Source organism: Bidens hawaiensis, unplaced genomic scaffold (assembly GCF_021521415.1).
Source record: "Bidens hawaiensis isolate Kalapana, Puna unplaced genomic scaffold, B.hawaiensis_p1.1 tig00002477_1, whole genome shotgun sequence".
Taxonomy (NCBI): domain Eukaryota; kingdom Viridiplantae; phylum Streptophyta; class Magnoliopsida; order Asterales; family Asteraceae; genus Bidens; species Bidens hawaiensis.
Window position 1 is genome coordinate 2,222,477 of NW_027491136.1, and position 26,165 is coordinate 2,248,641.

Sequence of the window (26,165 nt, forward strand, 5' to 3'; positions counted from 1 at the left end):
TGAATTACCCCCTTTTCAATTCTTGGCATACTTGGGCTAGAAACACACTATGTGGATCATTGAGAGGATCTGTGGTGTTTGTGGGCGGGTGATTGTGGATTGTTTGTAACCAGGGGCTAGTCATTGTTTGCGGGACCATGAAAGGATGCTGACGTGGCAGGGGCATACCCATCTGAAGGCCAAATCCCATTCCCATTTGGGCTAGCATTGACATCTGAAGGTGGTGTTGCTGTTGTTGTAATTGAATTGACATGCTTTTCATTATATGCACTTGTGTTTTTAGTTTCTTTAAGTAATCTATCACTTCATCCAGCATCGAAGCTTTATCCGTCTATACAACAGTTCCCAAGTTTAGATACTTTACAGTTTTCACACTAAAATGACTCAAAATGAGGTAGATGTTGACTTTTGAAGTCAAAGGGACTATATTATTAATGGAATTGGTACCATGTATTGAACACGAACACGAACACGTTTGTTATTGAGAAACTTCACAAAACTAAATTGCTCACATTACTATCTCTAAACCCCAAAGCACGAGTATTTATTATCTAACCTATCACGTTTAGACTACAATTAGGATTGCTAAATAATAGGACATGATACTAACAATTAAATCTGAGCACATTTAATTGTTTATAGTTATCCACTCCTTAAATCATGCTACTTAGCCTTGCACGCAAAGTAACGCTCTTGACCCGAAATTCCCAACAATTATAATTCCGAATGGAACAAAGAGTGATGAAAATTTTTATTTTTTTTGGCAACCAAGTTTACCTTAAACAATTTTCTACATATATTAAGGTGTTAATTCTGTGGTTTTCAACAAATGAAGAAGGTTTTTTTTAAATGAAATTAATACGATTGACTTTAAAAAGTAAACAGCACAAAAGAGCAGTGTATATTCTGACCTTATTAGCATTAGGCACCAGCTTCTGTAGAGCTTTCATCTTCTCATTAATCTTTTCTCTTCGCCTCTAAATAACGACATACGTTGTAAGATCACATAAGCAATATATAATTTTCAAATTTTTAGTATTTTTATAAATTAACTAACTTTCATACAAATTACCCGCTCGGACTGGTTATGGACAGCTGCAGCTCTGCTTGGCCGACTTGATTGGGATCGAATGGTGTCACCCTCATTTAGGCATTCTTTATCTTCTTGATTTTCCTGTTGAAAATCAAGATTTGTGAATTCCAGTTACTTCAGTATACATATTTCATCTAAAGTATAAATCTTTCTACCCATCCATGTTGACAAGCAGAGTCATCATCTGTGTTTTTACTCTTCAAGCTTTGATTAGGCGATTCGAGTGAATGCCATGTCATCATTGTATTGTCAATATCTTTGCTATTGCTAATATTATGTTCTTGCAAACACAAACTTCTTAAACATTGATCATGATCAATCACAGATGATCTGGGCCGTTTCTTTATGTAACTCGGGCCTGCGATATCGACCCGTTTCTCACCGGAAGATGCAACATGCAGATTTTGACTTTTTTGTAGGTCAGTTTCTTGACTTTGACTTTGGTTGTAACATGTTGTAGCCTGATGAACAATGGATTCTAGTGTTTCATTGGTCCTTCCAAACCCATAGTCACTAAGCCTGCAAATTCATACAAACAAAGAGGGAGTAAATTACTGAAATACCCATTGCTCAAAATGGAAAAAAGATGATTTCTTGGATGTTAAAAATCAATCTTTTCATACTATTAGTAACCTGGAAAATGCCATTTATTTCTGTGTAAATGATTGAATAAGCAAAAAGGATGTCACTTGCAGTTTGCAACTTGCAAGACATGCTCTTTGCAGAATATAGAGTAAAAGAAAGGCAACACCTTTATCCAGAGTAGCAATGTACAACCTCCTATGCACAAGGTACAAGTCACTGAAGGACCTCTGGGAAAAAGGTTTTACCTAAAAAGGAAAATGATTCTGAAGTGGGCATGTACATTGGGACCAGAGGAGGGGTATGCTGCTGCTGCTTCTGTTGCCTATGCATGTGGGAGGATCTTTATCTTTCTTCTTATTGTTCTTTGCTTTCTTTGGTGTTATCAAATTCAATAGTTTAGATTCTCCACTATTTTGGGGTCATTTATAAGTCATGGTTTTAAGTTTAAATCACTGCTTTCAATTAGGGTTGTGAAGTTGTGATGGACCAAACAGTTAATGTGATGTGGACTGAAGTGGGCCCCAACAGGGATTTTCATATTATGGTTGTGAAATGTGAAATGTGAAATGTGAACTAGCTAGTCATGGACCAGACTAGTTAATGTGGGGAGAAGTGGAAATTATTATTATGATGATGTGTTTAGCTTCTTTTCTTTTCTTTTCAATCATCATATTTAGGCTTATTCTTTGTGCATGTTTCTTCATTTGTCCCTTTCTTTTTTGTCAAGTTCTTGTCCTTGTCATCAGTAATGTCAATTACCAACCCCAATAGCATGAAGTTATGATGAAATCTAATGCATTAATGTCAATATGTTAGAGTTGGATCAAATCCCATCTTGATTTCTGTATTTTTATTGCAATATCAACAAGATAATTGAAGTTTGGTCGATTCATGGGTTATATATTCCGCTTCAACGGCCCACACAACATCAACCTGGACCTTGTTAAAGATGCAACACCATACCTCTCGCATATGTTAGAGATCTAACTAAAAACATAGCTTGTGGGACGTACTATGCGCACTAATGATCATATTTTCCATGATTAAATACGGGCCCGTCTTGAGTGTAACCTGCTTTTTGGTTCTATTAATGTACTTTGACAAAACATAACAAACCGGCACAATTGATAATAGGAATAGATACACAAAAAAACTTTCAAATGATCAACATAAAATACACAACTAGTGGTAATAAATATTATCAATAACGACAAGATGCTTTCATATGATTGTTTTAAGTATAAATATGCTAACCGACTTAACTAACTTGACAATTAAGTGGCTAAGAATTCACAAAACAAACCTTTTTGACTAAAGTTAACTATTTATTAGCTACTATAGTTCAATAGACATAAGTTAACTAAAGTTAGTATTTAAGGTCACATGATCAGTTTCAAACCTCCTTGATAGCACGTGCATCTTGTTCTGTATGGTTCTGTTCATTTTACTTGTTTGCAATCCAGCTTTCCAGTTTGGTTCACTTCACATGTGGTGTGACTAGCATCGGGCTTGCATTGATCCGCCTCACCCGACCCTTTGACCGAATCAAATGAAGAATAAATCCCATTCAGCTTATAATTCTTCGCCTTTCCAGTTCAGCTTGTTCATAGTTTTCTTGATGAGCTTTTTGAAAAAGCCTCACAAAATTTAAAAGGGTCTGGCTAACTGCAAACCATAAAAAAAAATCCACGTGTCAGTTATCCAACATAGAATTGTAATAAAAGAAAATTATAGTTTATATGTTACCTTGTTCAAAAGGGCAACGAGCAGGGTCTTCACCAAAATATAAGGCTAACGCATCGGCATTTCTACCCTGTAATTAATACAAAAGAAATTACACAACCAAAAGTGAAGATGATGCCATTATAAAAGGGTTTCTTGATTCTTACCATCACGGAATACAAATTTGTCACAGACGCCACTTCTGACTCAGCAAAGCCGATGAACTCGTTCAATGTCTTTAACAGTTCAAGAAAAAGAACATGGTAAAGTTAAAAATGTAAAATTTGACAACATTTATAGTCTGAAAATGTAATATAAATGATTTAATTTTCTTTTGAACAAATTGTGCGAGATGTTTACTAACCTTATGGAAAACTTGAGACACAGGGCCATCATTTGCTGATGCATCTAGTTCTTGTTCAGCCATTTCCAGTCCCATACTGATTGCTTGCATTCCTTCTGATAAAGACTTCAATTGTATCTGCAATTTAAGCCTTTTTGTTTATCTTTTTCTTTACCAACACTAAACAGTGATTAAATTTCAAGAAACTAGGCGAACCATGAATTTTAACCTTAGTTGCAGACTCAAGACTAACAAGATCAACATGAAAATCTAAAAGCTCTGGTGACTTAGAGGCGAGGACCTGTAAAATGGTAATACATTTGATAAACCTATCAGAAACTAAAGATGCATATGTATTTAATGGTAGTGCTTATGCATAAGTGACTAGTACCTTGCAGAGATAATGCATTAAAGTCATGTTGCTGTTAGAAGCCCGCGTATCAGCGAGTTTCAAAAGACTGTCCAGCTTGAAACCAACTGCAGAGCGTGCAAAATTTGTAGCGAACCGCATGTGAAACGATCATAAAATATAGTACTCAACCTTGTTCTTAGTTCTTACCTCTATCAGTTCCTTGATTTAATTTATTCCACAATTGAAAAATTCTCTTCATGATTTCTCTCAGTTTAATAGATTTCTTGACCTAATACCAGAAAAGGGTTTATATGAGATAAATTAAAATAAATTTGAAAGGATTACAGACAGAGTCAAATTGTATATTAAAGTACCTCATCACATGCATTGTTTACAGTGTTCAAACTATTCTTTAACTCTAAAAGCTGAAACAAAGGTCAAAATGAGATTATTATAACAATAATAATAATATCAAATAAACAGAAAATAATAACATTAGCATGTGAGTAGAACAATCAAACTATACCATAAAATTTACCTGTGTGTTGAATTGAATTTTGAACAGAAAAACACGTAGCTTTGACTCCATACGTGGCACCTTCATGAGCTCCAGGAAGAACTATGAGATAATTTAGATCAGGTGACATACAAATTAACAAAAAATGATAACAATCCATTATTTGGGTACCAACCTTTTCACACTCACCCAGCATCTCCTTGCCACCTGTATAACTCTGAACAGTTGCAATGCACATCCATTAATACATAAACAGATAACAAAACTTACATTCTTCGACCAATCATCTGATCCACCCTACCCGTGCATATTGCAACCTCTAATAATACAAGATTTACTTATAGTACCTTGAGAAGCCTCATCTCTTCTTTAGTAGGACAGAACTTGATAAGATTCTCTATTTGATCAGAATCTAAGAGTGATTCATCCATAGCTAAAGCTGCAGCCTGTAAATGCCAAATAAACTTGATTTTATTCGACTCATTGGCATGCAATTGAGAGTGAAAAAAACACTGCCATTCATATGCAGAAAAGAGCTCTATTTATTCACATCACGAATTTAGGAAAACATAAGAATCAAATCAAAAAAACCAAGAAGTCAAATATATTAACGCGTTTCGCTAATATGATAAGTCCACACTGACCGTCATGTCGAGAAGGGGCATCTTAATCTTCGAGAGCATGATTTCCGTCTGATTGGCCCTCCCCAATTCAACCTAATAAAAAAATTGCAATAGCAAAATGGGAAGGTCAACATGTAAAAGCCACCTGTATGCAACTCCAGTTCTCAGCAAAGAGTTTACATAAAATAAAATTATCAATTTTCTAAAGGTGATTAGTGGTAAATAAACATCTGAATCAATTATACTATTAACATTAGGATATTGTTCTACTTCATAAAAGTAGAATAGATATTTAATTAATTTAACTTGCATTATACCATGTGGACTTTCTCAAGTTTTGAACCGGAAGGCTTGCGCCGCCCTCCTCTAGAGCTATCTTTCTCAGGGATCGTAGCAGAAAACAATGTCTCAAGTTCTGACACATCAAAATCTTGTTCACTGCAATCCAATAAATTAATTATTGAGATGAAAACCAAATTGAAGGTGCAGAAAGTGGGATACCTTTGGGGCTCTCCAGATATTTGCCATTCTTCCCAGAAGCTTGCTGGCAAGACACCTGGACCCTCGCTCCACTAATATTATAATGAAGAAATCCAATAAGTTTCAGAACATAATGATAATTAATAAATGGGTCGAACGGGGCATTAAACAGCCTAAATAGGTCGGTCTATTTGAGTGTTGGGACAAGTTTTTTGATCTATTGGAATCATCTAAACAAATTGGATCAGATAGAGTCATATCTAAATCTAGACCCGACCCATGGACACATCAACTTGCTATATATGGATGCTTAACAAAAGTGTAGCCATTTAAACTATTGGAGACAACTAGATGAGGATATGAAACACCCTCGAAACATAGTAAAGGCCTTTTAAGACTATCATTTGAAACAACCAAATTGTTAAATATAATTCTTTTGGCATCACCATGTTGACTAGGACAAGTTTGTTCTATTCGAATCTTCTTACACAAAAATAAGTAACATGATATCATGCATGTAAAATAGAACTCTATTTATTCATATCATTAATTGAGGAAAAGCATGCCATATATGTCAAAAAGAATAAAAGTTACTTCGGAGAAAAAATAATTAGTTAATTTAAAATGCTTACAGATAAGACCTTTTCAGGTTTAGAAGTATCTTCCTTTTCAGGTTTAGAAGTACCTTTTCAGTTTTTGCAATCATTTTAGCACATTATGTATCTATATAATATAAAAATGCATAAGAATATGTTTGTGGGTAGCCCACCCACCTAAACAGCATTCAAATATCACTTTTGTCAATTTACCATTGGTCAAAGAACAACTTTAACAGCATTAATAAAATATATCATTTATGTCATTTCACTACCTTAAGTCCATCCTCATACTTATTTGGCGGCTTTTGAAATTCAAGCGCTCTCTTCAGCTTTTCTACAACATGTGCAATCGTTGGCCGTTCTTCACGAGATTTTTGCAAACACTGAAACGCAATTCCTGATAACGTTTCCAAAGAAGTTGACTTAATTGGTGGCATTAGATCTTGAAAGACAATCTCATGCAACTTCTTCTGTTTGTAAGCTTTTTTCCATGTAGGCACCAAAATATTTAGCTGGCCATTGCTATAATTACAGCATAATCTTCCACATAAGACTTCAAATAACACAACGCCAAAAGAGTACACGTCTGATTCTTTAGATAGGGTGTATGAATTCATGTATTGTGGGTCACAGTACCCGGGAGTAACTACAATATTGCGGGTGATAAGAAATGTGTGTGGCTGATTAGCTGGTCCTAGTTTAGACAGTCCCATGTCAGAAACTATAGCATTCCAAGAGGATTATGCTGCATCAAGAGGATGTTGGAACTTTTTATATCACGGTGAATAACTCTTTATATTGTGCCCTTGTCATCATGGAGGAAGCGTAGCCCTCTAGCAGCATCAAGGCATATCTTGATACGCTGTATCCACGTGAGACGAGTGGAACTTAAATGACGATCAAGACTTCCGTTAGATGCATACTCATACACAAGTACCCTCTCACCACCCTCATCACAATATCCTAGTAGAGAGATCACATTTTTGTGCTTGTAACCAGAAAGCATCAAGATCTCCTTCCAGAACTCAGGTTCTCCTTGCCCAAGCCTAGGATTCAGACGCTTAAAAGCACCCATGCTTTTCCCCTTAGAGTGATAAACTTCTCCTAGATACACCTTCCCAAAACCACCTCTTCCGATGACTTTGTTTTCACCAAAGTTGTCAGTGGCTGATTTTATATCTTCCAGTTGGATTTTAAGATGCTCAAACTCCTTCAGGAAGGGCGCCATTATTTGAGGAAATGGAGCTGCAAGTATTGGAGGTGGGGGTGGGGAAGGAGGAGGCGGTGGAGGTGGGGCTATATCACCATTTTTAGGATCCGCCTTAACTTCACGTAAAAGATCATCTTGCCCATCAACTACATTGCTAAAAACTTCTTCTAGCTCAATAAACTCTTCATGTGTAGGACGTTCTGTCTCATTCGTGTCTTCAAATACTTTTTCAGCAGTGATCATGGATGCTAGATTATCAGCATACGAAAACAATACCTGGTACATTTATAAGTATGAATTCAACTTCTAATATTTCCAAAATAAGGGCATACTCCGTGTGAAAAATAGGCCTACCTCTGCTCTAAAGTTCTCTGGAAACTTGTCTCTTGCATCCCACATAACATCAACTTCATCACGATTCAAAAAAAGCACATTGCTTCGCACAAATGTTGTGTGAAACATTACTCTAAATATCATTTCCTCTGTAACATGATCCAAATGTATGCATTCAAGAACTACGTCTCCTTGAACACGGTGATCAATATCAATTTTCACCAGTTCACACTCTTCCTGCAATCAGAAAATCATAAGATTATATCAGGGGTTTGTGTTTGCATTTACATTTTGAAAATGATTATCTGGTTATTTTGACTTATAGCCACAAAAATCAGTTTTCAATGTTTGCATAAACATTTACTGCATCTGATTACTTAAGAGGCAAATAATCACTTTCTAACAATTAGTTTCAAGTTACCCCTTCTTCTAACCTAAATTCAAAGACACACAGATATATATCCTTTTATGACAAGAAAGTCATCTTTGATCAATATATAAACTAATAACATAAATGATCAGGATTTGTGACACTCTCAAACAGCCGATTATCTTATTATTACAACTTCAAAAGGTAAAAGGACATTCAAACACTTCTTCTATTCTACAACCGGCTCACTGATTCTCATTATTTAAAGCAAAACAAAAACAAATCTAATTCTTCTCTACAGCCCATTCTATATCATAGCTGACTATCTGATTCTGATTATCTATATAAAGTCAGTTTCAAAACACATACCAAAACACCGCCTTAAGAAGGAAGATAAATCTCTTAACTGTTTGGAAGAATAACTTACTGGTTGATAGTAGTGGACTGGTTTTTTGGATGTAAACAAAAGCTTAGAGACCCTATTAGCTGTTGTTGAAGATGAATCCCGACCATATATTCGAATTACAGGTCTACAACCCTTTTCACCAATCAAAGGAAGAAATCCTAGTATGATATGATCCAAAACTAATGGTGTGTCTGAGGGCAGCCAATCAGCATTTAAATTTCTCCTTGATATATACTGAAGATACCTCAGTTGAGAAGACTGTGGATTTAAAGGTGTTAACACATGAAGAAGCTCTCTAGGAGCTTGTTTATACATCATTTCAAGTGTCTTTTGTTCACCAAAATATTGCTTCCTAAATAAAAGAAAAGCTGCAAGCATAAATGCAAGCACGGGCCACCCACCCCTTTCACAGTGCACTAGAATCACGTTTTGCTGACCCTCTAAAGAAAGCCAGCTTTCGCAAGATCTCAAAAAGTGATGGATCATTTCTAATGGTAGCATTGAGCACCCTGCATATTGCCGAGGGTATTCCATTTCTGTCATATCCAGTTGGGATAATATGCCTGATATTTGGGTCCTTCTGTCACCTTCTTTGAAGTTAAAAACCATAAAAGATGAATCAGGATAGGAGTCTTGAAGTTCAGACGCAATGCCATTTATGTAGAACGTGTACTCAAGTACTCCAAGTGCTTCAGTCAAGAAGCAGCAATCAAAAACTGCAAAGGATTTTTAACAAAATTAAAGTTTGGTTTTATTGAAAAAATAACATATCAATACAAGAACCACTTGATAACCAAGGCAAAGAACAAGATATGACCCTATCTTTGACTCTCCATTGAATACTAATTACCTATCATCCGATTGTTAGTAACATAAATAAGTAAGTATAGCTACATTCATATGTTAGCCTAATAACGTACACTAGCCGCCGATATTAACAAACTAACACCTTGCTTGGATTGTAATAGAAAAAGAAAAACAAAGCCTAAATTTGAAGCGTTGGGGGTAGAATAATAATAATATCAATGTGGTACTTAAATCTCACTAGCTAATTATTAGCAGTTGCCATAACGAATATCAAGTCAGCGCTTTCACATACATAAAAGAAACACCATTAATGTCAAGGACAAGGAGAAAATAGAACAACAGATCATACGTACCGTAAAGCCTCTCGGAGATCTCAATGAGTCGTTTCGGAATGGGCGGCTTCGGGTAAAAGAAGCGTCTTAACAGCGACATCTCCGATATTTTGATAATCGATCAACTTCGTCCAAGTATCCTTTTTCCAAACTTATCACGGACAAGTGTTTAGCTTAAATCCAAACTTCAAATGATGAATCCGATCCCGATCAGAAGTCAATGGAGTAAACATAGATTCAATGGAGACATGGTTTGTTTGCGGGGATTCATATTTTATAATAATAATAATAAATCATAAATGGTTATGGAGGGTCTACGTGGAAGCCACCTCTCTATTCCTTTATACAGAGATACGGTGTTATAGCTTTGCTGTCGGTGGGATTTTACGAGGCATGATTGATTGATCGATTGAAATGGTTATGGAGGGAGAGAGATGAACTGGCCGAGTGTTTTAATAAATAATTTTAAAAAACTAAAATACATCTACTTCATATTCTAATTCTAATAAAAAAATATAATTGTGTACAAATATGGCTTTGTGGTTGAACCTTACCTCTTTTCCCTACTAAACTAATAACCCTGCCATAAACCGGAAAAGAAACCACTTTTCCTTTGGTTTATCAAATATTGAAACTAGCGTTGATTTTCCCGATTACAACCGCAATTGTTGAAGGGTATTTTTCTTAAATGAAGCTTATCAAGACGGATTTGCGCAATCGAATGGGTGATAAGTATTTGAACAATGTTTTAATTTGTGCGGTCGAAATAGAAACATTTGATAAAGTAAAAGAAGAGGTTATAATGGCTCGATAACAAGCTTTCAAAAACTGAATATAAGAAATTTGCACCTCATGCGTTTAAATTTATTTATTATTGTGTTTCTATTTCTGGTTTGTTTACATTGTATGAAATACGGTAAAAAAAAATAAAATTGAAACTTTAAACTAAACAATGAACGTAAAACAAACATGGTTAATGGGTTATTGGGTTTTAATTGGTTTGGCTTTAAACTTTGGTTGAGCTTTAATTGGTTTGAACTTTTAATTTGGTTGGGCTTTAAAGAAACATGGGTAAAATTATATTTTTCCGGAGGTGGCGAAATACAAAAACCGACAAAATAATTTTTTTTCACTACCGACGAAAAGTTGAGGGGTAGCAGAGGCGGTTTGGAGACAGCATTCCCCGAGCTATGTAACCCCAGTTGGAGAACCGGTTATGACTGACTTAGGTTTTGTGTGCATGTTAGTCAGTTATGTTTGAATCCAGACACATGTGTAATTGGTCTGAGTTGCTTTTTATTATCTATTTGTATTATAACGATTTTAGAGACAAGTAATCTTATGCAAATATTTATCAGACTCTTTGCATTAAAAAACCTATTTACTACAAAAGTAAAATCAGTTCAGTCGGTAAAAGGTTTAACGTATTCACCTGCGATTGTCAGTCCAGTGTCGTTTGGAAACCTTTTCTATCAGTATGTTGCTAACCTATATTTGTAATAGGTTTGCATAAATACCTTGACGGTGTTTCTTGATTAATCAGCAGACCTTTAGTCTGGTTTTCATAGCTTTAAACCTTGACTAATCATTTGTTTAAAGAAATATTTAGACCTGTAGTCTTTCTGTTTATTTACCAATCATGTGCCGAGTTTCTTTTTCATGAAGAAACATCTGAAGCAGGTTTCTTCTTTAAGAAGAAATGTTAATTTGACTATAATCTTAGTATGTAAAATATGATGTTTCTTAATGAAGAAACATTAAATTAGCTATGTCCCTTGTATATAAAATTGTATGTTTCTTAATCGTGAAGAAACTATGTTTTGACTATATTTTTCTGTATGTAATATTCAGTGTTTCTTAATGTTGAAGAAACGATATTTTAGCCAAGGTTGCAAAACTCGCTAAGCAGACCCTAGGCGGCCGACTGAGGAGTTGGATGTACTCGGAGAGTATTCGGAAATGGTAAATATAAAGCAAAATAATATTTGAAAATTATATATATGTCAATATATGTCAAATATCATAAGTTTACTAATATTTATAAGAAAATAAGTGGATATCAATATAAATAAGAAAAATACATTTTTAAATACTAAATTATTCTAAAATTTGATGATCATTAATTAAAAAAATGATATTTTTTCTTTAATATTACAGAAATACGAATTATGTTTTATTATTTTAAGTCAAAATTGGCCAAAGTTGACCGACTATATGTGATTTTGGCTAAGGTTGACCAACTTTGATCAATTCTTAGTAACTAGGCGGGGTTAAAGAAACTCGTCTCGGCGCCATACCTTGGAGCGAGTACTCGGGGAGTACTCGGCTTTGTAAACCTACTTTTACAACATTTTTCAGCTATGACCTTTGTATGTGAATATTATATTTCTTAATCATAAAGAAATATTATTTTGACTATAACTTTTGCTTATGAAAAGTTATATTATGCATAACTGTGATCAAGGTTCGGGCTATAACTCTGACTATGGTCTAAGCCATTATAATAATAAAATAATACTTAAGCAGAACACCTACCTCACACGGGTATTCGGAGTAAAATGCCTATGACTAATCGAGCAGCACTTCTACTCTATATCGCGTTCTAGATCTTAGACTGTCAGAGCTTCGGAGCTTGACACGTACTGCGAGATCGGTACGCTTCTCGAGACAAAACGTGTGAAAGTGGTGTGTGTCGGTGTGAGTTGGAAAGTGCTGTGAACCCACCTATTTATACTGATTTTTGAGTTCATTCGCGTAGCACGAAGGACAAACGATCTAGCCGTCCGAGTCGCGCGAACCGTCACCACTTTGCTGAGTCATCAGGCAGCTTGCCACGTGTCGCCACATGTCCATACGTGTCATGCATGTAGATTAGGTTACTTCGCGTAGCGCGGAGGAATCATGTCTCGGTACTTCGCGTAGCGCGAAGCCACTCTATGTCGGTCTATGTATTTTGTCTTTCGCATAGCGCGAAGACTTGAACCAGATCCGTTCGCATAGCACGAAGGAAGGAAATCCAGGATGTACTCTTTTGGTCCTTCTACTTTCCAAAAATAGTAAAGCGGCCCTTATGCGGCGATGCGAAGTGTATAGTGCGCCATCAAACGTCGCATTACGCCCATCGCCCGAGTCCGTGCGTGTGCGCGTTGGGTGCGAACCCTCCGCTAGGACTAAGGAGAGTGGTTAGCCACATAAGAATATTACTATGGAAACTTTCTTCCTTATAAAGAGCTTCCATTTTCTTCCCTTTTTCTATGTGGGATGAAATTTTTACTTCCTTAATATAAGATTTTTATTTTTCTTATCTCATTTTTCCTATTACTTGTCTTTAAGATTATTTTTAATCCCTCGTTTTTTAAAGTTGACATTTTTGACCCAAAATAAATATGGGATTTTCAGGGACGTTACATTCTTGGTCTTGATGTCAATAATATGTGTGGCCAGGCTATGATAATGGATCTAACATAAAAGGAAAACATCAAGAAGTTCAAAAGAGATGCTTAGATATAAATCCTAGAGTTCAAAAGAGATGCTTAGATATAAATCCTAGAGCTTCTGTCTTCATCGCTGAAATTCAGCACCAACCAGAGTAGAAGAGTTTGAGGGTTTTAGGTTTTGGGTTGTGATTGATCTAAATGGTCAGTTAATTTATGGATTAATTATTGAAGGGTTTACGTACAAAGAATGTATGGATGGTAGATCCCTTTGTCTATATATGTGTTAATATATCTTAGTTTTGGAAAAGATGGGAATGACGGATTAAACAAGGAGGATTTTTAGGAAAGTGTGATTGCAGGGTCTTGAGTGTTGTGAGAGGAGATATCAAGACTTGCATATTGGCTGCATGTTTTTGATCATCGCAACCCCAATCCATATTTTTCTACGTTTAATATTAATTATTTAAAATATGTATTTTATTAATAATTAGTCAAAAAAAAATCTGGATTTTAATAATTAGAAGGTAAAAAAAAACATGCAGTATAAGATACCGCGAATAACAACCCGTTATACGTTAACGCTCCGGCTCTCGTGTCAGTCTTTTATATCGTTGTCCTCATTGAAACTATTATTAATGTCACTTATAGATTCCATAATATTATATTTATATAATACCCAAGTCGTCCTAGTATTAATATCATGGTGTTAGACCACATACACGAACTAACATGTTAAGCCAAAACGTTTCTCACAAGACTTCCTAAACGTTTCATAGTTCTAGTAGGATAGTTATTCAATTCTTACTATTATTTAATACATATACATATATATATATATGTATATGTATATGTATATATATATGATTAGTGTTCAATCTTAGTACACACTATACTGCTCATAAGATCTAACTAGTGGAATTTAATCACATAACTACAATTAACATGATTCGTATAATTATTAGTAATCATGTTATCACATTCATAAACGTATATTCACATAATCGGTTTTAAGTGCCGATACGGATTATACCGTTCTCTTAGCCTGGCATCACACCTGGTGTTATTAATATTCCTACTGACAAGTGGTATTTCTATAAGGCAAATAATAATAGCACTTAATATGATATTAATTACATAAGGGGACACAAGTAATACCGGCAGAAGTGTTGGTCGCATATCGCCGTTGACTCATTAATCTTTAATGCTCTATACAAATGACCAAAACCACACACTCTACCTTAACATTATATTTCATTCATTATCTAGTCACCTTATGGTGTTGCGTTATTACTCCGCATATTAAACCAGAAAGATTTTATTGACGTCTCATGTGCCATATTTGTTTATTTTACTTTAAGAAGGGATTATTTCAATTTATCTAACTTATTAAATTAATCATCGTGATTATTTCTATTAATGGACTTTGATTTTCTTGAAGGCATGTCCAAGTTGATGCGTTTAAATAATAAAAAAAAATTAGGCCAAAAATCAGGGTTGTTACACTAATGTATCAGCATTTCTACCCTGTAATTAATACAAAAGAAAGTAAACACCTGAAAGTGATTTATAGTCTGTCCCTTCTAAGTGGCATTTCTACCATGTAAGTCATATAACTCTTAGCAAACCCAATGAACTCGTTCAACGTCTACTTAACAGTTTAAGAGTTATATGACTTACTCGCCAGAATGTAAAGTTAAAGTGTGAGCTTTAGTAGGCAACGTTTATAGTCTTAAAAAACGAAATTTTTTGTAAATCTAGGTGGTTTAAGAGACCACTTTTGTATTTGTAGGTGGTTTATTTTATTTTTTGTAAAACTAGATAACTCGCAAGGGGGGCTGCGAGTTTAACCACAAATTATAAACTCGCAATGGGGGTAGCGAGTTTAAAGAGAATCTGATAAAACTTTTAAAGTCGCAATATCACATTTTTTAGGTGCTCGATTTTTTCCGACGCCAAATTTTCGGGCTCGGATGGATCGGGTCAGGTCGGTCAGATAGATAAAATGCAATATCACTATCATAATAAAAGCATGCCGTCAACGATCAATAAATACAAAGTCATATTATATAAAACAAATATTATATATTATAATTGTTCTCTACGCGCTTTCATGTTTTGAAAACGACGCATAACATCTTCAATCATGACTTAAAAAACATTCCTTTTCAATCGCAACTTTTATTTAAATTTTATTTAGGTATTATGTTTAAAAACGTTAACTGGTTATTATTGGTCCATTTATGAATAATTTTAGGTTTTTTTTTTATAATCTATATATCAGTTATTACACGTTCATTTTATAATGTTTATTAGTAATTATATAGTTATTTAAAACTTTTAAGATTTTATAAAAAAAATATTGATTACTAATTTTTTAAATAATTAAACGGTTCGAATATCTTTTTTAAAATGATACTAGTATCACTCGTTAATTCGATACAATATGTTATATAAAATCAAAAAAGACAACCGAACCCGGTAGGCACTATGTGGCTCCGTCACTGACTATGTTTTTCTTAACTGGACCTATATTTCATTCAACACCAACGTGGGGAATGATTTGATATACAAAACATATGGACGGAATAAAAAACATATGATTTGTGAATGAGTTGTAAGATTCATACTCTAAACATATGCATGGAATAAAAACATGGGTAATTTCAGAAAGTGATTTGATGTATTCAAACTCGCCCCCCCCCCCCCCCTTTTTGTGAGTTTAAAAGTTTTGTCAGATTTTCTTTAAACTCGCTGCCTCCCATTGCGAGTTTATGATTTGTGGTTAAACTCGCAACCCTCCCCTCCCCCCTTGCGAATTGTCTAGTTTTACAAAAAATTAAATAAACCACCTACATATACAAAAGGATCTCCTAAACCACCTAGAATTACCAAAATCCCTAAAAAATGTAATGAAAATGTCATTTTTCTTTTGAACAAGTTGTGTGATAAGATCCAACTAAAATAGAGAGATTGAAATTTTCTATTCAAATTGGATGAAATGTAGGGAATTAGTGACACCCACTGACTTAATACCAACAACCTAAGAGCATTCTCATCTCATTTTCTATCCTTAAATCAAAAATTACACTAAAACTCACTACATTTTCTCTCTCTATTTCAATTAAATAATATTTTTTTGTATTTTTGATCATTACCTTTTTTTTTCCTTCACTCACAACCACTCTCAAAATATATTAAAAAATTATAGGGGATGAACAGTAACTTTTCAAATATACAAAAAAATCACTATTTTTTCTAAAATATAAAAACTCTTCGCTCACAACACCTTGAATCACTCTATAAATTATAAAAACATCCCTCACATTAAATGAGAGGTTAGATGAGAATGCTCTAATGACTGTGGATAAACTTACCGGACAAGATGCCCAAATCTACCCTCCATGTGTGTGTCTGGTGATATGTCTTTATCACATTATTTTTATAAATAAAGTATGTTTTATTCCAGCTATTATAGCTTAAAAATATTGTGGGTTGTTTAGAGCATTCGCATCTACTTCATTATATTTTGTCTTATATTCAACTAAAAATTTTAATTTCTGAATTTTATTACTTGTTTTATTATTTTTCTCGGTTTTATACACTCACATAATTTAATAGAGGATGAATATTAATTTCTCATATATGAAAAATTTTGTACTAGTTTTTCATAATTCGATGTATAGGGCTAAATATAATAGGCTTATGCATTAGATAGTTTTTAATAATAATTTGTTAAGTGCTTTTGTTTAGCTTTTGGTTGTAATGGAACAATATCTAAAGACTTGCTATTGTCCACTTGGACTGGCCCAAGTGCCCAACTTGTAAGCTAGATATGGAGTATGTTCTTCATATTCTAGCCAATTCTCTAGAAAATAATATTCCATCTTCTTCATCCTTTTCTTTTCTCTTATTGTGTGTTTGTGTGTTTTCTTGATCCGAAATCCAGATAAACTTGATGATTTCTGCCCACCAAATTTACGGATTAATCCAGGGTTAGATCCATCTCGAGACCTACACGATGTAACCTATGTATTTTAAGGTGCTTTTCTTTCTTTTCTTATTTTTTTCAAATTTTGAAGACAACGGTTTTTTGGATTTTTGAAACCATTCGATTTTAATTTTTTCGGTTTTGGTTTCTGTTCGGTTTCGACTTTTTCCATTTGAGCTTGAAAATGTTTGGTAGAGAAAAAAAATTGGCCGAATATAAAATTTAGGTATAAATAATTAATTTTGATCATTATTAACTAATTGGTTATTATAAATCTGACAAAAAATGTTTGAGTTACATATTTATTAAATTCTTATAGACTCTTTAAAGGAAAAAAACAAAAATATAGAAATTCGTTTCGGTTTGGTTTTTCGGTTTTTATTACATGCAAAACCAAAACTGAATCGTTAGTCCGAATTTTTACTAAAATATAAGACCAAACCTTCAGTCTTTGTTTCAGTTTAGAGTTTTCGGTTTTCTTTTTCTTTTCTTTTTATTTTTTTTAAATCAATTGTTTTGGTTTCTTACGCATGGACCCCCTTGGAAGGAAGGGGTCCTAGAAGGAAGGGATGGACGTGCAATGTGATGGAGAAAGTTTGTGCCAGCCAAGATATCTATGCGGTGATTATATGTTTGTACACAAAAATATGTAGTTTCATCTGTAACATCTACTTTAAAAAGGAATCCCTCGTGAAAGGAGATGCCGTCATCTTTCTCTGTGTCATCCTAGATGCCGTCATCGTGTGACTGAATCCATAATATATCTAACTAGTCTTTTCTACCCAGCGGCGTGTTGCGCCGGGGCAGCTGGCAAAACCGCAGCGTTGAAACACGGACGTTGGTAAAATCCGAGCGTTACGACGATGAATCGACACGAATTTAGTCAGTATCGTGTGACTCAATTTTGAAATATATATATATATATATATATATGTATATATATATATATATATATGTTATTTTAAGATCCTTTGATCATATTGATTCATAATTCAATCTTATTCCGGTGGTAGCAATGAATAAAAGAATTATGTCTAGCAAAGTTACCTGGTTTGTGTGATAACAAATAAGAATTGCATATAAAAGTCCAACTTAGTATTTATCTACTTGTGCAGATTTGAATTTGTTTTTCTAAAATTGTTAAATACATTTTCAAAGTTCCATATTCTATCGTAAATTGATGTTTTCTTAAATCCGAACCAACCAATTTTAGGTCGAACTCCTTTAATTAACCTTGATTTGCTTTCCGATAACAAACTTTACCAAGCCGAAATAAACAACCTATTTGTAAATAAATTAGATACTATATAAGTTCGTTCTACAAGTGTTTTTTTAATAATTTTCACGATAAATAAAAGTCAAAAGTGCGAACATAAAATTATAGAAAGAGGGCCCCGGGTTTTCACTTCGCTTTGGGCCCCCACAATGCTTGGGCCGGTCCTGATTAAATACAATTCAAATTCAAATAATAAATCTGACTAATTTAAATAGATACTGAGCACGAATGATTAATAGTCATTCTGTAATAGCCCATGCAAGATAGACGCTTTAGAGATATATAAGACCAATCTTAGATGATAGCAAGTTAAAAAGTGATCGTGGTCCGTGGATAGTGGATACTGTAACATCATTAATTTACCTAACAATTAATGAATGACACTCATCTGGGCAGAGATGTGCGTATTACGTATATTCGACCCCAAATGCATGGATATAAATGTTTGACGGGTCATTTGTATCATATAACCGCTGACGTTTAATAAGATAGCTGAATTTGTTAAATACGATCGAAATTAATCATTCTAACAGAATAATAATAAAAAGTGGACTTGGATAGGGGCCAAACAAGTTGGCCTTTCATGTTCACATGGGTAGCTAGCTACCTATTATAAATTCATTTCTACTCTTAACCAACATCATAGCATTACCAATTTACCAGCAGCTCTTTTTCTATTGATATCACCCGTTCCTTCTTTCAAAACTTGCAATCATGTCTTCCTCACAAATTTCTCTCCAAGAAATAGAAGATGCAACTAGCGGATTTGCTAAAGAAAAAATCATTGGAGGGGGCGGATATGGCCTCGTGTACGAAGGCCAATCAGAAAAACATGGCATGCTTGCCATAAAGCGGCTGAATCGAGTACACGGACAAGGAGACCACGAATATGGGATGGAGGTTACGCTGCTTTCAAAATATAAACATGAAAACCTCGTATCTCTTATCGGATTTTGTGGAGAAGACGGCGAAAGGATCCTTGTTTACAAATATGAAGCAAATAAGAGTCTTGACAAGTTTTTGGATAGCAAAGATTTATCCTGGGCACGTCGTCTCCAGATTTGCCTAGGCGCTGCCCGTGGATTGTGTTACCTTCATAATGAACCCGGATCTGGACACGGAGTTATCCATCGTGACATCAAAAGTTCTAACGTCCTCTTGGACGAGAACTGGGACGCCAAGATTTCAGATTTTGGATTGTCTAAAATAGCTCTTATAAATTCGGCCAATTCAGTTGTTTTCACTGTTCCATGTGGAACACCGGGATATGTTGATCCACAAATACTATATGGTGGTATAACACAAAAATCTGGTGTTTATACTTTCGGGGTTGTATTGTATGAAGTCTTATTTGGAAAACTTGTAGCTATTCCTGGATATCTTGGCAATCGCCGCTTTACGGTGGAAATGGCCAAAAAGCATTACAAAGACAAAACATTGCATATGATGATTGATCCTGATCTAAAAAATGAAATGAACTCTGATTCCTTGAGTAAGTTTGCAACCATTGCTTTTCAATGCTTGAATGAACGCATAGAAGATCGTCCTGCAATGAGCATGGTCGTGGAAGCACTAAAGAAAGCTTTGGTTTATCAACAAGTAAGCTATAACTATTTCTCATTGTATCTATCTACATATAATTAACATCGACACCCCCCCCCCCTCTTCATGATTCCTGAAGTACTCTTGTTTTTTGTTAGGAGTCAAGTAGTTTTTTGTATGATGTATTCATTAGTTTTAGATACGATTCAGCACATGTTGCCGACTGTCTATCTAATGCTCTTAAAAGAGAAGGACTTTAGACTTTCAAGGACAGCGTCAAAAGTTCCCGTAAGAAAGTCCTACTGGCCATCAAACGATCAAGATTTTTTGTCATTATTTTCTCCAACAAGTTCTCTGGTGAAGGTTGGAAATTGGAAGAAGTTAGTGTGAAAGAAAGAGGAAATGTTGTTATGCCGGTATTTTGGGACTTGCACCCCTCTGATGTCACGCAACAAAAAGGACCTTTTGGCCAAGGTATTGCCAAGTATACTGTTGAATTCAGAAGATCTTTTAGAGATATTCTAGTTGAAGTAGCCAATGCACCGGGGGTTGAAGAGTCAGACTTTAATAGGTACCGTAATTAATTTTATGATCAACCCTGATATTCGTTACTTTTCGTAATTAGAATACGTATTTATAATTATTCTTTGATCAAGTCTCATAGTTCTTCTGGAATTTAGGATTGTGTAGAAATATGAAGTTGCATTAGATAATAAAATCATTATATACATATACTAATCTTCCTTTCTGCAGATTTTCGAACAGTGTCGCCAAAGAAATCTCTGCCAGAATTAAAGGTCAACTATTAGGAGAACAAAGGCAATTCAGTTGTGACGAGAGTACAGAAGAAAAAATCACTGACCAACTATTAGAAAGGCAATCCAGTTGTGACGAGACTACTGAAGAAAAAATCATTGGAGCCTCTGCAACTTACGGTTGTTCAGTCATGTAGCTTCGACCATTTAGGAAGAGAGATGTTTGGTGTTTGAATTAATCAATTAAGTCTTTTTTTTTATTATCTCTGTTACTATTTGAATTCGAATACAAAAACAAAACTTACGGGTATATTTAAGGTTTGTATAACTTAATTAATGTTCAGTTTTGTAACACTCATATATATATTAGAAATAAATACTTATTATTTCGAGAATCATTAGTTACGTGTGACTTATTTGTTTCAGCTATCAGATTATATAATGTCAATATTAGACTCCCTACCAGTTATCCGTCTCTAGTTAGGGCTGTCACTTTTACTCGAAACTCGAAAAAATCCACACCTGAACCCGAACTAACCCAACCCGAAGAACCCGAACCAGAGAAAAGACTAACCCGAACCCAAACCGATGTAATTTGGGTTGGTTCTCGGGTTTGATTTATAAGTTTCGGGTCAACCCGAAAAACCCGAATAAACTTTTAGTTTTAAAATTAAATATATTTTTAGGTATAATAAGCTAAGTCTTAGCCACTAAAGTTATCATAATCTAGCTCTAATTAACTGTTGTCATTCTAACTTATTTATTATTAATTTATGTTTTTGATTATTACTAATAGCAACCGAAATCAAACAACCAAATCACGCCCGATTAAATTCGATTAAGACGCGAGTTAGTTTTACTCCTCTATTGAATTGTTTTATCAAGTTGTGTTGGTTTGTTATTTGATTATTTGTGTTATAAGCAAAAAAGTATATATTGTTTTAATTTTAGCATTGTAGTTTTTAACTGTTTTTTGTTTTTATGTTTTTTTTTTCTTTTGTTTGTTTGTTTTCTAGGATACTCGAAACCCGATTAACCCAACCCGAAAAAACCCGAACCCGAATTACCCGAACCCGAAAAACCCGTGAGAGATTTGGGTTGGGTTTCGGGTCAAGATTTAAAACTTTGAAACCCGAAGAACCTGACCCGAAAAACCCGAAACCTGAAAAATAAACCCGAAGAACACCCCTATTGTTAGTTATATGTTTCCACTGTCAGTTATTCGTTTCTTGCTGGACGTTACTTCTCGATACTCTAAATACTACCCGAACTCTTGTTTTTTTGATTTGTTTACAGCTTCGCATATCCGAGAGAGTGAAGATTTAAATTATGTTATATATTCGTTACAACTAAAATTGAATGGCTATCCTTGTTTAACATATTTCGAGGACGAAATTTGTTTTAAGGGAGGTAAATTGTATTACTCGTAAATCTAAAATCATAAAAGATATATAATCTATAATATATATAAACGAAAACCCAAAAATCCTACGTGTCGTGATGTGGTCGCTCCCCTATTTTATGGAAGCCACCAGATTGCTTGATTTTTAAATGGAGGCCTCTAATTGATTTAACCCAAATTTATGGGTATGGTTCTTACCAAAACTAGATAGCTCTTAAACGGGTTATAAGATCTCATTAAATTAAAATTAATCTTACCAATTATTTGATGTGAAAATCCTATAAAATATGGATATACTAAAATTTAATATCAAATTTAAAAAGAAAAAGATATTATTTATAATTAATAAACAATTTTGTAGTAAAATACATAAGCGGGTCAAGGGTCACCAAACCCATATAGCTTTTAAACGGGACGTTATAACATATAATTTATTTATGAAACCCTTTCATCATCAAACCTTAAGTATATTATTAATTTTCTTACAATAAAGAAAATTAAAATCCAAAAAATAAGTATTAAAAAACGAAAAAAGTAAAACAACCATTCTCTCAAATCATCAGATTGCTTTATTTGTAAATGAAGGCTTCTCACGCATTTGACTCAAATTCACGGGTAAAGGTCTAACCAAACCTAGAAAGCTCTTAAACGGATTATAACATCTCGTTATTTAATAAAATAATCTCATCAAATATTTGATATGAAATCCTATAAAATAAGGATACATTAAAAATTAATATCATATTTTATTTAAAAAATATATTATTTATAATTAAGAAAAACAATTTTATAATAAGAAAAACTTTTGGTTCCTTTTAACCATCAGTGGAAGCAATCTCATGTGAGAAGTTTGTAGTGGGTTAGGCGAAAGTTAAGGCTCTACATGCGCTAATTTGAATACAAAAATTAAAGCTGCCTACTTTGATAAGGTATACGAATAATATAACAAGCAGTCCCTAGCTCAAGAAAGGGGACGCTAATTTAATTAGTTGTTGAAGTTGGGACATGATGCCCAAAGTCAACTCTGTGTGTGTCAGCCTAAATGCCGTTATCATGTAATTGAATCCAAAACCTATAGTTTAAATCCGCTTGCTATTTATAAACTATAATCTAAAATAGTTTACAATTGGTTATCATATTGTCTCTATAGTTGACTTCGGACAGTAACTAAAACTAAATACTTATTAAGCATTTTCGACGTTTGACTTACTTAATATTGGCGCTACCGAATGAAGATCAGGGAGGAAAAAAACTCAAGTTCATGTAGTGTAGACTGTAGACAACGATAAAAGCTTTCTTAAGAACTCCTTACCTGGCCCTATTTATCATTGCAAAAACTATATCATAATAAATATTTAGTTGCTAAATCCTTGGGCAATTCCCAGTGCCCATGAGTTAGAACTTTGAATTATAAAGAACTAGTTTTAGAGCCCGTGTTACATACGTGATAATTCAAATTAAAAAATTATAAGTAAAACAAATAATTACATGGCGTATATGAAAAAAAATGTATTACATCTATGCTTGTATCTATACAATGTGTACATAAATTGATTTTATTTATCACAAAACGGTTTTTTAAATAAACTTAATAAAAAAATGTCCGTGCAAAATCGTACCTGAGAATGCTTCTTTCTATTGAAAAATTCATTCTCGGTGTCATATATGTACAATTGAAAGAATTTTGGTTATGAACCAATTTCGAAAATAAGACTTTTCATACGATAGTAGTTCTAACCACTCAGGCTAAATACAAAAGAGGCGTTACCTTTATTGATATATTTATCAATTTACCACCCATCAAAAGAAAGTAGGATATTAAATTGTAACAATGGATGTTCTTCAAGAACTATGTTTTTCTGAGCTACATCATAAAAAAGATTTTGATAAGTTTCAGAGGGCTTCTCGACTTTGTCATAATGACAACATAAAAAATAACATGTTAACCCATTCAATTTTGTGAATATTTTGTTTCATTTGAGCATAGTTTTGCATGGCATGCTTCCCATACAACGCTCTGATCACAATTGAAGGAAAAATTAATGTTGACATCAATATTTGAAATTTGATAAAAGTTAGAAGCATTGATAGGCATGGGGGCGGCATGTCGAAAGTCTTCGCAATCTTTTCTTAAGTTTTAATAGTTGAGGGAAAAATAGTCAATTTGCTAAATCTCGAACCTTTTGATTATTTCAAAGAATGCCCTTAAAAATAAAATTGAAACCCGAATCATGTTTAAAATTCTAACTTTCATACTTTTGACATTTTAAAGTCAACACTTTGAACTCATAATAAATTTGACGATAAATCTATTTTTCATTCTCAAACTTTTAAAAATACTCAAAATTTTTATTTTTGACCCGTAACAAAATTTGACTTAAATGTAATTAACTTGTACCAAACAATCTATTTACCAACTTTTGACCCATAAAATCAAATTTAACATCTCCAAAAAAAAACCTAAAACAATTTTCATTTGAAAAACATGATTTGTTGTTGATTAATTCACCAAGTATTTTGAAATATATAGTAAAATAATATGTTAATATATATATATATATAGTATAAAAGGAAAGTGAATAATTATTGATTTATTACATATACTAGGATATATTAGTTTTGGAGGGAAAACAATTGTGAGAATTAACAAAAACATGACAAGTGTATCCATTTATTTTACTTTATTAGAATATATAGCTAGATTATGAAAATGCTTCTAAATCAGTCAACGCCACCAGCAACGTGCTCACGTATTTTCAAACTGTTTTCAGGTAATTAGTAAGGTATACCAGATTAGAAGATGGATAGTCAATATTAGATTCAATCTTTTCATACTATTAGTAGCCTGGGAAATGTTTAGCATATGATTATAAAAAAGATGTTTAATTTTATAGCCTTATAAAATATATATGGGTAGTTATGAAGTCTCTTTTATTAACGTAAGACGTAACATAGTTTGCCTGGACATAATGCCCAAAGTCAACTCTCAATATGTAACACCCTAACTCGGAATGAGCTGTCGTGTCATAATTTACGAAGATATACAGAGACAGAAGACATAATTCCATTAGATAGTGATCTTTATAAGCATCCTAAGTTTGTTTCTCTCTCTATCCCGCCCAAAGTAACCTGAGAACCTGTGCAGAGCCGGCCCAATAACATAACAAACTAAAGCCCTAGCTTTAGGCCCCCAAACCTAGAAGGTCTCATTTGTTGAAAAAAATAATTCCTTCCACATTCATATTAATATACTTTGCATAACATTAAATAAGGTTTATGTAGTCCAGTGGTGTGCATGTGGCGTTCTTTTTTCTTACCTTGTAGACTGAGGTTCGAATCACTTGCTTGCCAATTTTTTCTAATAAATTTTCTTTTTATTTATTCGAATCTCTTGCTTGCCAGTTTTTCTGATAAAATTTTTCTTTTTTATTTTTATAATATCATGTAATTTAATTCTTTAATGCTGAACATTTTTTTTAAGATAGTAAATTTAAATGTTGTAATTTCCAATAAATTTTCTTTTCACGTTTACTTTTATAATACCATGTAACATAATTCTCTAATGCTGAAACATTTGTTTTAAGATATGTTGTAACTCTGGTTACTTTATTGAAAAGTTATTCATAAAAAGCTAGCAAAGGAAACAATATACGGATATATACAATACATGAAGGCCATTCATAAAAAAGATACAATACATGAAGATTATATTAAATGCAATGAATTAATCCCTCTTTGATTAGGAAAAAAACGTTATCAGGTTGAATCTTATATTACTCTCTTTTATATACACTATTGAGTTTGATTTTGGAAGGAGACAAGAAATCATCTAAAGTTTCAGAATGTATCGACACTCAATTGACAATCAATGGACATTCACGAGTCAAGGTTTCAAACGTTTGATTTTTTTTTATTACAAATTTCATTTTAACGATTCAAGGTTGTTCTCCTTTCGTTAAGTTGTTGCTAAAGTTATGTTGACTTCTGCTTAGT

The 26,165-nt window shown here is 33.6% G+C and overlaps 2 protein-coding genes and 1 pseudogene across 2 annotated transcripts; all 3 read right to left on the minus strand.

The window, feature by feature from the left end:
• Positions 1-1,048: 1,048 nt before the first annotated feature.
• On the minus strand, positions 1,049-1,802 carry LOC143619481 (uncharacterized). Its single transcript, XM_077091404.1, has 3 exons — positions 1,727-1,802; positions 1,249-1,612; positions 1,049-1,174 (listed from the first exon to the last, which is right to left on the minus strand). The coding sequence occupies exons 1-3, from the start codon at positions 1,738-1,740 to the stop codon at positions 1,049-1,051; spliced, it is 504 nt and encodes a 167-aa protein (XP_076947519.1). The 5' UTR covers positions 1,741-1,802.
• A 1,374-nt stretch (positions 1,803-3,176) lies between these two features.
• Positions 3,177-26,165, minus strand: part of LOC143619482 (uncharacterized) — an 82,326-nt pseudogene continuing 59,337 nt past the window's right edge.
• LOC143619695 (formin-like protein 20) lies at positions 7,088-9,872 on the minus strand. Its single transcript, XM_077091566.1, has 4 exons — positions 9,794-9,872; positions 8,655-9,349; positions 7,879-8,094; positions 7,088-7,800 (listed from the first exon to the last, which is right to left on the minus strand). Exons 1-4 carry the CDS (start codon positions 9,870-9,872, stop codon positions 7,108-7,110), a joined length of 1,683 nt encoding a protein of 560 aa, XP_076947681.1. The 3' UTR covers positions 7,088-7,107.

Excerpts from the sequence above, each read along its gene's own strand:
- LOC143619481 (XM_077091404.1), bottom strand. Across the intron at positions 1,175-1,248 it reads CTGCTTGTCAACATGGATGG|GAAAATCAAGAAGATAAAGA; the intron begins GTAGAAAGATTT and ends GATTTTCAACAG.
- LOC143619695 (XM_077091566.1), bottom strand. The coding sequence starts at position 9,872 with ATGTCGCTGTTAAGACGCTTCTTTTACCCGAAGCCGCCCATTCCGAAA. Across the intron at positions 8,095-8,654 it reads CAGTCCACTACTATCAACCA|GAAGAGTGTGAACTGGTGAA; the intron begins GTAAGTTATTCT and ends TTCTGATTGCAG. Across the intron at positions 7,801-7,878 it reads CAGAGAACTTTAGAGCAGAG|GTATTGTTTTCGTATGCTGA; the intron begins GTAGGCCTATTT and ends TAAATGTACCAG.